Raw genomic sequence first — 12,110 nt, 5'->3', positions numbered from 1 at the left:
AATTAATTCTCATACATACTATTCCTTATTTTAATTATCTTTCCCATGGAAAATTGAGCTAAGCTAGAAATAAATTTTATTTAAAAACAGAAAGAATTTTCACATTTGACTTAACTCTAAACCTTCAGCATAAATGTTGGGTTTTCATCTTGCTTACTTTTTAAAAAGTTGAATGTTCATCTGATATTGAGGACATACTTTTTCTACAGCAAGTGCAAGGCTTTCAAAAACAAACACCGAGAAACGTGATTCAATCACAGCAAAAGTAGTAATATCAGGGTAATATAATGAGGTCACAACTCGAGCAGCCAATCAAAAGCATAAAAGCATTTCCTGCAATATTAATAGTCAAAAGAGAAAACCAATCACAGAAACCTCAGGCCTTCTTCTGACAGTCACAGAAGCAAGAGAACCAATCCACGCACACCCGGGGTTGACAATAAGGCGGGACCACAGGTTCATTGAAGAAATTCTTGAGGTTGCAGTTACTATGAACTTCGCAAGCAAGTAACACCACTCCAGAGTCATAAACATTGTCAAGCTAGGTGAAATTCAACCGTATCCAAAATTTAATCCATCAGGGGGAAAAAGCATTTTTGCCCTAAACTGCTGTTGTTATTTAAAAAATGCAGCTGTCAATTTCGATGCAGTAGATCCTCAACTTCTAAAAGACACTCCCCCACACACACATGACAATTCTCCGGAACGCGGCGCGAGGACAGCGCAGCGCCGGCGGCTCGCAGCTGAACATCCCCGGTCCCTTTCTAACGCCGCGCACTGAGCGGGCGCCGTCCCGGCTAGGCAGGCCGAATGGACTCGCTCCGCTCCGCGGAGCTAGCCGATCAGCAGCTTTCTAGCGCTACATCCTGCTGGTAGTGGCGGCCCCCGGCCTCCCCCGCCGCAGTGCTGCACCACCTCCATCCCGCTGCACCAACGCTGGCCGGGGAGCGAGGATTACCTTGCTAGAAGGAAGATGATGTTTGTTTTGAAAGCGCTTTACTTTCCGTTAAGTCATTTCAAAGAGAACCCAATGCAAAACTAAATCTAAAAGTGGGGGGGAAATCTTCCCTAGCTAAAGGATCCCTCGCATCCCGCGCCGGGGGAAGAAAAAAAAAGGTAAACAGAGGCCGTACGCCAAGTGCGGCCAGAACATCCCCTGCGCCATTCCGGGCCGCCGCTTACGGCAAGGCCCCCTTACGGCAGCGTAAGCGGCGCTGCGAGCTAATCACAACACTAGGACGCAACAACATGGCGGCCGCGGGCGGGCGCTGCGCCGGCCGAGAGGGTTTACGCTACTCCGCCGGCGTAGGGTCCCATGCGTTAGAGCGGCTGCGGCGCCCTCCAGCGAGCGTAAAGCGCTCTGTGAATGGCGAAGCCCGACTGACAAAGGGGAGGGGGGAGGAGGGAAGGGGGGGTAATAAACACTCGAGTCCCTACCGATTCCTCCTCCTTCTCCATCCCGGTGGGCATCTGGGGCACGGCCCGGTTGATGGAGACGCAGTCGTTGAGATCAGGCATGTCCTTGCCGCGGTAGATAGGCAGCGGTTTGGCGGCGTCCAGCGCCCGCGCTCGGAAGGAGAGTTTACTCATTGTCTCCCCGCCTTACAGGAACAGCCCGGGCGGCGGCGGCGGGGCGGGAGGGGAGGGGGGGAGGACTCCCGCCGCCTCCTCCACCTCCTTCCTCAGTGCAGCGCGGCCGGCCCGCTCCTCCTCCTCCTCCTCACTGCCCCCGGCCACAGCATGGGCGCCCACCCCGCCCGAAAACAGCCCCCTGCCGCCCGCGGCCGCTTCCACACACTAGATCCGCCGCTCGCCCGCCCGATCCGCTCCCTGCGCCATGGCCAACATGGCGGACATTACCACAGCGGCGGCGAGCGATCCCGGCAGCCCGCGCGAGAGCGCGCCCCCGCCGCGGGGACGCGCTTCGCCCTCTCCCTCCCTCCCTCTCTCCTTCCTCTCCCTTCCCCTCCCTCGCCTGCCCACCCACTCTTTCCGCGGCGCGGCCGGCCCGCGGGAGCGTGCTCAGCCTCGGGCCGCTCCGGGTGAGGGGGCGGTGGCGGCGCTCCGCTCGGCAGCCCGCGCTCTCGCCGTGTGGCAGGTGCCAGGTGCGCAAGTTAACCCGCGCCCCCGAGCGTGCGCCTCTGCCTCCGCGGCCCCGACACCCTGCTCACTGGGTGCCCCGGAGGACGGTGACGGGCAAAACACAGCCGCGCTGAGCAGCGCGAGCGTGCCGAAGTCTGTGAGCGCGAAAGGAAAATGTCAACCGGAGCCACAACTGCCCCACCGAACCTCTACTTATAAAGAGCTTATCTCCAAGGCGCCCCGAGCGCCGGCTAATTCGCATCCTCCAATTCGCACATCCCTGAGAGGTGCGAAAGGTCCATTGCTTCTGCCCACTCCGAGGCGCGCAGACCTGCCGGGTCTCTCCTGCCGGGAAAACGCTTACTCAGTCCCAGCCCTCTTCCCCGCATCCTCTCTTTAGTACCTGACCGAAAGAGCTCTCCAAGGTAAGGCATCCTCGCTTTCGCCGGGAGGATGCTAACGGCAATGAGGAAAAACGTTTGAGGCTGCCACATGCAGCAAGTGCGCTTGAACCTGTCACCCAAACTTAATAGAATTCTTTAGTGGATGATAGATACTTCTGATTTCAAAAATATTAGAGTTCTTAAAAATTAAGCTTATAACATTTAACCAAGGCAGCACACATTTCCAACGTGGCCGATCTGTGTAAAATATTGGTGCTGTGGAAGACACAAAGAAGTTTGAGATACATAGTTCCTGCCGTGTGCAGCTTTCACATTGATGGGATGACAGAAAGGTTGGACAGATGATTAACAGCAAGAAATTTAAATAGTTGAAGAACAGGGCAGCCGTAAAGATAAATGACGGCAAAAAAAAAAGTTTATCACTTGGAGAAAACTATATAGGCGATAACACAAGGCAGTAGAACATGATTAATTACCAAATGAGTCGTACAAGCCATAACTGCCGCGCGAGTTCAGAGAAAGGAGACTTCTTTAGCCTGAACCGGTTAGAGAAAGTTCTAAAGAGGAGAGAAAATCCAGTTAACTCAAATAAGTACCACCTATTGTTGACATCAACCTCGTTTAGCTGAGTTCCTTGGTTAGACTTTAAGCATTACAGTTTTCCTACAAAATCCCTAGGAAGAGTGTAACACATTTTGCCATTTTCTAATAATTGATAAGTATTTTGCCTAGCTCAGAGAAAAGTAGATGGTTTGCTGACATCCAGAATAGAAAAAAACCTATTCCTACTGTCATTTCTATGGGACATCAAAGCTCCATCTCTTCCTCTAGTTCCTCATCTACTTCTTCCCTTCTATCTTTTTCCTCCCTGTCCTCCCTTTTCTCTCCACCTCCCCCTTTGAGGGCAAAATGGTGGGTACAGACTGCATGGCATAGTCTAACCCCTTTGGCCCAGCAAGAAATTCAGGCATTGTTTAGTGGGGCTTGAGTGTTTTCCATCTAAAGAATGGAGGTGCAGTGACTCACTTCTTGTAAGCAATACCTTCCTCAAGCTTATGGGCATGTCCTGATCCGAGTGCTACTCTCTGGAACAGTTCCAGTTCTCTGCAAGGAAGAACAAGATGTTGTTGGGAGGGGGTCAGCCCTGGATTCAAACCTGAGAGGGGTGGGGGGAAGCAATGGTTGAAGAAATGAGTCATCCAGGGCTTTTATCTGGCACTTCTCAGGTTCAGAAATGATAGCTTTCTTCTGTTCCCTGTATTTATTGCTGCTCTCTCTCAAGAAAGAAAATACTGAGTATCTATAATATACCAGCCACTCTAGGGGTACTATGTATCTATTATCTCAATTAATTATATTTTAATAGAATCCCACTTAATTCTCATTATAGCCCTGTGAAGAAATTACAATTACAATTTTACTAATAAGGAAACTGAGGCTCAGACAGATAGTTTGCCAAGTTTCAACAATAATAAACTTGAAGAAGTAGGTTCAGATCCAGGTCTAGCCTGACTCCAAAACTCTTGTTTTCTCAGCAATGCCACCCTGTTATCCACGCTCTTCAGTTTATTGACATTCAACATTCTAAACTTGCTGATCCAAATTACTGAGACCTTCCAACCAATGGCTAATAGAGTGCATGACCCAGAGCCTAAGGATGCAATAGCCTCAAGGAGGGTAGGACCAAGATCTGCTCTGTTAATCACTGTATCCCCAGTTCTATGCCTCACGCATAGCTGGCACCTACTATATAGTTGTTGACTGATATCCCCTGAAAAAATTCAGTGATACTGACCCCATTCCACTCCCACTTGGAATTCACATATCTTATTAGCCTGTCACCTGACCTAGCCATTGCTGCCAATATCTGCTCTTATGGCCTAACTGGCTCTTCAGCTTCCTCCTTTTGGGCCTAGGAATTTTAGAACCAATTAAAGCCATTCAAAGAAACTTTTGTGAAACCTGAAATTCTATTACAGGAATGGGTTTTTGCTGTAGTAGTTGTTTTGTTCTTTTTCTTTGACCATGTAGCAGATTTTTTTCCCCAAATCTCCATTTTCCTCTTGCCCTGTAGGCAATGATTATAGAGCTGGGAATAAAACAGTATGAGGCAAATAACACAATACACTTTTCAAGTGAGACATAGCCTGTGTTTTCTTGGCTTCAAATTCAGTGCCCAAACCAGAATGCCTCTGTTTCACATTTGGAAAGTAGCTTTTATTTGTATACAAATATTATTTTTCATAAAGTTTATTTCTAATCTACTTGTTGAATACCCATACACTTGTTAGTGCTAAAAACAGAAAATATTCTTCAACTTTTGAAGTAGAGCCTGTTATAAAATGTCTGTATCAAAACCTGTTTCAAATGATTGTACAGCCTAATAGTCTATTTTAGTTTCCACATACAATGCACTGAATATAGTCATTCTAAAATCAGTCCACTTCAAATATTCTCTGGACCAATTCCAAAGGACATGCATTTGGCCAAGCAAGTGTAATATGTAAACACCCAAGAATTAGAAATAGTTTTAAAGCTATATCAAAATAAAACTACTTCTAAATGTACTCTAAATTAGAAAGAAGGTCAAGTAACTGTAAGAATTGAAATTATATTCCAGTTTCCACTTCCCCCCACTACCATCAGGGCAGGCAGCTTCGAAATAATGAACAAATTACTTTTTGAAAGGAACCTTAAAACTAGTAAACACAGTTGCTATTCAACTACTCCAGAGTTTTGTAAATGTCACGTTCTTTCTAATTGGCTCCTTATTTCGGCAAACCCAATTGAAAGTTAATTGGGTTGGTATGTGAACTGCATCCCCACCCCTCCCCCTTATGTTCCCAGGAATGAGCCCAGTACCAATAAAGCTTCCTTGTTTTCCATATGTAATCTGAATGTGGGGTCTGCATTCATTACCATCAACTGGAATCAGCCCCCTGGTTCCAGTGCCCTTTTACTGAGGCAACTCTGAATCTTTGAGACATGGGGACAGAGGCTGTGCTCAGAGGTGATATGCCAAACATCTACTTCCACCTTTATATTCCCCACAGTGGGAAAACCAGATGCTAAATAAAAATTGGCTGCTGTGCCTCTGTCTCTTAGCAGCAAGGCTCCTCTCAGACCTGGCTGGAATCACAGGGTGCCACCTTGTGTATAAGTTGACGATTTACTTCCCAAGTTCCACAAAGGGTCCAGACAGACTCAAAAATAATCAGCCCATAAGCTTTGTGTTTTATTAACCAAGGAAAAATGAGACAGATGTAACTGGAGGAAACAGATTTGGAAACACATAGTTCCAGAGGGTGCACAACACTCAATTTTGAATCACGCCGACAGCCTGTCTCATTTGTTGCCCCATCCTGACCGGAAAACACACCCAATACCCCACACATGGAATAGATTGACGCTGCTCACTCAAGCTTCTGGATGGAGATACCAGAAATCAGTAAAGCTCTTGTGACAGAGCTAATGAATCTGACGAGGACAGTTATCTGTGTCCAAACAGCAAGCTATGTAGATTTAACTTCAGGACTCTGGATTTCTGAGAGGCACTAGGTTCCATGGAGGTGATGATTTTGATCCTACTTATTTCAATAAAGTGCTGAGTTTGAAACAGAGAAATAATTGTTAGAGCAAGTCCACAGGAGGTAACATAGGCTCCTTCCCAATCCACCTACCTTGCCCTTGGGAAATTCCACACTTTAAATTCAGCACAGCTGCCATTCAGCTGAAGCCATGTTACATTCATGGAACTGGCTGGACCTTTCATGTTATTTTCAGTAGAGAGTTGGAGTGGAGAATCTGGGGCTTTGGGGCTGCAGCTGCACATCTCCTGTTGGTTTAGGTCTCCCGTAACATCCATTCTTGTCAGTTGCCTTCCCTGGCCTCCTCCACCAGCGCATCCTTTTCTCCTCAAGCATCTCTGAAAAGTAACTTGGAAGGTGGTTTCTCTCTCCCTGTGAGGGCAGTTCAGTTTCACTGATGTGCTGGCACATCTCAGACAAGTAAACCAGGCTCAGAGCATCGAGCTCTCTGGGGTCCGAAGTGTTAGATGAGAGGAGTCCATTGTTAGGAACCTTGGGTTGCTATTCTAAATTTGGCTTCCTTTACCTATTTTTTTCTCTCTCCCACCACCAAAAGACTGTTTACAAACACAGATTTGTGAATGGAATATGCAGTTGGAATCCTGAATTAAAGAAAATTGCTAATTGATTTAGTAATAGCCACACCTTGTTGACCTTATCTTTGTGTTCCCAAGAACGAAATGGCCTGTTTCCTAAGAAAAGGGCCTGGTATCAGCATATTGAGAGACCTCTGAACTCCAGAGTGACTTGTTAGGAGGCAGAAAGGAAAACAACTTTGTCTCGAAATTAGAAAACAGGTCTGCTTGTCTTTCATCAGCTACTAATGGTGACTTTGGCAGAGAAAGAAACAGAAACCATTGAAATAAAATACACTAGTTACCTAGATATTTACTGGCTCACCTACACCCCTCACCTTGTTTTAGAAGGGATTTCAGGTGGGTTTTGAGAGTAGCTAAAATGCTAGGATAACATTTGGGCTGTAAGTTTCCTAGTAATGTGGCGTTTCATAGCTGTGTGAAACTAGGAAACCTTGTCAGCTTCACAGGTCACAATGTCCATTAGATAAAATGATTGCTCAGAAGATTTACAATTATTCCTGGTCCTAATCAGAATATCCAAGAGTAAAGAGAGCAACTAGTTGGTATGAAAGACACCTTAACAGTATCCTTGTAATAGACACAAAAGGGAGCATCCTCTGGCTATTTCTTATAGTAACTCTCTATATAAGCTGATGGCATCATATGCAATCCAGCATAAACAATCCTGCAAGGGTTAAAATGGACCTGGATGTCTGAGGCCAAGAGCCACACCCCATGCAGATTCTGGAGCATGAATGGACTCTTCGGCCTCCAAGCAATTCTCCCTGAATAGTGTTTTTCTCTCAGCTGTGTCCTGATAAACTCTGTGACTGAGAGCTCAAAATTGTGGCTCTATTGCAACTGCCTGAAGTGTGGCTCTTCTAAGTGCCCTGTTAAAGGCAGCCTTAAATGACTGTGCTGTGGAGGACAGAGTTAACGTCCTTTTCTGGAAAGAAAGGAGATTAACAAGGACCAGTGCCTGAACAGAAAGCTGTCCCTCCTGCTCTTGCAGTGAGCTAAGGGTGCATCCACTAGCTGAGCCTAGAAGTAATTTTGCCTTTGCATAAACAAGATGTGCATTGCTCTCTCAGGTTAGATGGCATGGGGAGGTGGGGTGGAGAAAGGGTGCTCCTGCACGCTGCATCCACATGATGGTTGTCCTCTAGTTGGTGGCAATAGCTGTTGTTTGCCAGCTTTGTTTTGTAGCTTTGTGTGTAGATGCTTTTGTACCAAGTTCCCCATCTTCCACACTTACCTGTTCCCGCAGTCCTTTGCATCAGTGGTCATTCCCCTCTAGGGCTGGTACACAGGCCCGTGCCTACAAATGACCCTGGCACTTTAGGATAACTTAACGGGACTCCATGGACAAAGGGACTGTGGAAGTGGACATCAGTTTGAAGGACAATTTCCCCCACCACGTGGATGCCCTCCACTAAGTTTGGGGGCAGCTATAGCTTGGTCCAGAGTTCGCTGCTTGAAGACTACCAACCTTCTTGTTCCTTTCTCCTACTACTTCTCTATTTCATGGGGATGAAATGGCCTGAATAGTTTGTTTCAACCCATATATGCAATAGCTCCATCTGTTTAAAACGTGCCTGAGTGCTTAACCAAAGAAAACAACATTTGAAACCTATTTTAGGCAGAGACAAGCCTGGACTATTCTACCGAAATATTCCCCCTAGTGAGGGAAATGAGATTGCAGGGAAAGGGGTGGTGGTAGAGAAAAATTCTTACTTCTCACTTCATAAACCCCTCTGTACTGAGTAAATAATAATAATAGTAATTCTAGATAGATGAATTTAAAACCTCCTTCTAAAAAATTAAAGTCAGATAAGGGAGCACTTGGGCTTGGGAGAGAGACCAAGCTCGTCTCCATGTATTCTACAACTCTTCTAATATTGCTTAACCTCTGTGAGTTTACTTGTGAAATGGATCTAATGTGCCTATCTCATAGGCTCCTCATGAGAACTAAATGAGACAACGTGGTACAAATTGGCTAACACAGTGCCTGGCAAATAGTAGAGGCCCAATCAACTTTAAAACTACGATTTCTTTTCTCTGCCCTCTGCCTTTTTATTTCCATGGCTTGAGGTGGTTAAAATTAGATACAATTAGAACGGTAGCACATATAAGATGAAACCCTGAATTTCTACTCTGGCTTATGTTTTACTTTAAACTCTTTAACTTAAAACTAAACTAAACAGAACGTTCCTCCCACCCCCCAAAACACCTCATTCCCTGGCGCTGTTTGGGTCCCAGGCATGTAGAACTATTATTCAAATCATCACAGCCATAGGGCCCTGCCAAAGACATAACATTAGATCCTTCAAAGTGAGAAGATCTTATATTTATTAAGGATGGACATATTTATAGCTACATACTTAATCAAACCCTCTGAAAAGTTCAGTTTATTTTTCATTTTCCAAAAGTTCTGTTCAATAACTCTTTATCACGTGGCCTTAAGACCCAGATTTGAGGGGAAGGATCTGCCTTTCCTTCCTTCTTTTTTCTTACCCTCCTTCCCTCCTTCTTTTCCCTACTTCCATTTGCTTCTTATTTTAGGAAATTCTAAAGCTAATTTTTAAAAGTTCAAGAGTCTGTCTAAACAGCAACACAGTTATTTCCTGTTCAAAATCAGACAGAGATAGGCTACTTACCCATGAAAAATCTCATATCATAATCATGAGCTCGCTTGTGACTGAGTTTATGTTCCCCTGGAAAATGAATGCTACCACCTTCACGAGTGAGATTATAAAGGATATCAGCAGGGGTTCTAACATACTGGGAGGACTTCCAAAAGAATTTGCAAATGATGTTTGAAAATAAAGTTTGTCTGACTGTTTTCAACAAATCTGTTGGAACACATCCACCCTAATGTATGCCCTGCCTTGGCTTTGTAAAGAACCAGACATTCCTCAGAGTCAAACCTGGTGACTAAAAGTGAGCAAGCCATTAGAGTAGTTTGTTTTTGTTTTGGTCACAGAGGAAGGAGGTAATGATACTGGTTTGCTTGCATGATTTGTAAACTATCTCTGAAGGCCTTTTTCCAAAAGAAGAGTTCCATAAATGCAGTAAACTTGTCCAAGTCTCCACTTTGAAGGATCACACTGATTTGGGGGTATGTATACTGCTTACTATGTGCTTTTAAGCCAGTCCCATCGCTTACTCACCTTCTTTCCTCTTTATGATCCATTGATATAACTTAATTAAGAGGAAAATATTGGAACATAAGACAGGTAACCTTAATTTTACCTACCTTTCCTGATTCTTCAGATGAGAGTTTAGCCAAAAAGAACAATAACATCCTTCTCGGCACTGTGTTCTCTGACAAGATATTTCTTCTTCATTATTTTTACAAATTTATGAGCGGCTCTGAAGGCATTTTATTTGAATAAGATGGAGAATATTCAAGCTTGACTTTGTTACTTTTAATATAGCCTGCAGTCTGTACAGAATTCATCACTTTTAGAGTCACCTTATTCTAATTAGGAATAATTTGCCATTATATGAAATAGTAAGAAGAGCGGGAATAGCCCCCAAAATACTTAGAATAGAGAATGTCAACTTCGTTTCCATCTGCAAACCGAAGATTCCTTTCCCACCCTAGAAGCTGTGCTTGCTCTCAATAGTACAGCTAACAGCCCAGAGCAGGCACAATTATTGACTTCTCCTCTGCCCTGTTGCTTGATCTATAGCAATAAATTCCCAGGGCGGCTGTGCAATTATACACAACGTGATCACTATCACAGCAGGCCCAGCTAGATACGGATACACAACATGATCACTTACCCAGTAGGCACCGTTCGATATGATTACACAACATGATCACGACACAGCAGGTCCCTTAAATATGTATTCCTAACATGGCCGTGACTAATATACCAGGCAACTTGCATGCTTCTGGACTGCAGCCACCATCCCTGCAGGAACACCCTGATGGGGACGTGTCATAAAATACCCAACTCCACATGTGCACTCAGGTGTAGACACCCTGCACAAGGTCGTTTAGCACAGCAGGTTCTGCCCTACAAAAATTTGACCACGGACACAGTGGAAACAGATTTGATCCTGCAGACAACATGTGATGGGACCTTCCAATGGACTGCTAACCTGGCAGGCAATATTCTGACTTTAGCCAAGTGCAAATAAGCAAAACCCTAATGATGAACAAAAGACCTGTAATTTAGAAAACGCTGCAACCAATGGCCCCAAAAGAAAAGACAAGGAGCTCACTGCCTTCCATGGAGTGTGGATTTTCCTGCACCCACACCTCCAGTGCCCCTGACAGAAGAGGATGGCTTTGACATTATCCTTTTACTCTCATTAGAGCACATCCTTTTGATGGAAGGTGCTGTGTCTCTGAGCTGCTTTGATGTGTGTGAAAATACGCCAACTTCTTTGTGTAAAGTAACCAGCAGTTGTGTAGAATAAAAAAGAAAAGCGTTTTAAGCAAATAAATGGAATACTTTTTTGGCCAGCTTTAAAGAAACAAATGGATTTGCTAATTTGAAATCAAAATAAAATTCGAAATCAAATTAACAAAAAGGAGAGTAATTATCTTATCAAAGAGCTTTTCATTTACTTTTAAATGATGTTAATCCCATAGATTCCAATTTGGCTGATCTGGAATGTGGCCCAGAAATGCACATTTAACAGATACACCAGGTGATTCTGCTTCATCCCATTGGTTTTCTTTTCTCCTTCCTCTTTTCTTTTCTCTAATTGTCATCTTCCTCTTGCTTTCCCTCTGTCTCCTCTCCCATTCTCTCATCTTTCCTCCCTTGGCTCTATCTTCCTCCCGTAACTTTTTGTTTTTTCTCTAGGTATGGGATGGGGAGATTGGGTGAAGGGCCATAAGGAAAAGAGAAGAAAGAAAATCCTGTCAATTTCATAAGCCGCAAGTCATGTTCCAAAACAGTGTGAGGTCTCACTGTAGTCTCTGTGCCCCTTTAATTGTAGCACACAGATTATGCCACCTAAGGTTCTACAGTCATGCTTAATAGAGGGAGGTCACCAGGAGTCAAGAGAAGACAGGCAGAGATCTTGGACTGAGCCTGCAATCATCCAAGTTTGTTTCCACCAACTAAAAAATGCTGCATTTAAAGTACTTACAGCAAACCCAGGATTGGAACAACTATCGTCTTAAGTTCCCACTAATGGTCTTTGTAAATAAGGAGGATCCAGTATTCATGGTCATCCCTTTCCTCTGCTTTCTACCCCGATTCTCCATCTATTTACTGGTCATCTGTTGTTGTTTTTTTAAAATTATTTATTTATTTATTTATTTGGCTGCTCCGGGTCGTAGTTGCTGCATGCGGGCTCTTAGTTGCAGCATGCGGGATCTAGTTCCCTGACCAGGGATGGAGCCTGGGCCCCCTGCATTGGGAGCATGGAGTCTTAACCACTGGACCACCAGGGAAGTCCCGGTCATCTGGTTTTGTTTGCTTCTCCCCTGGACT

At 44.8% G+C, this 12,110-nt stretch overlaps 1 protein-coding gene across 1 annotated transcript in view; it reads right to left on the bottom strand.

Moving 5' to 3' along the window:
* EPC2 (enhancer of polycomb homolog 2) overlaps positions 1 to 1,839 on the bottom strand; it is a 108,381-nt gene extending 106,542 nt beyond the window's left edge. Inside the window, exon 1 of the mRNA XM_007117946.4 lies at positions 1,438 to 1,839. Coding sequence (XP_007118008.1) covers positions 1,438 to 1,590 — 153 coding nt within the window. The 5' untranslated portion in view covers positions 1,591 to 1,839. The remainder of the gene's footprint in view (positions 1 to 1,437) is intronic.
* Between the last annotated feature and the right edge of the window lie 10,271 nt (positions 1,840 to 12,110).

Source organism: Physeter macrocephalus, chromosome 2, assembly GCF_002837175.3.
Source record: "Physeter macrocephalus isolate SW-GA chromosome 2, ASM283717v5, whole genome shotgun sequence".
NCBI lineage: Eukaryota > Metazoa > Chordata > Mammalia > Artiodactyla > Physeteridae > Physeter > Physeter macrocephalus.
Note: the sequence above shows the minus strand (reverse complement) of the source record. Positions and strands in the feature narration are given on the sequence as shown.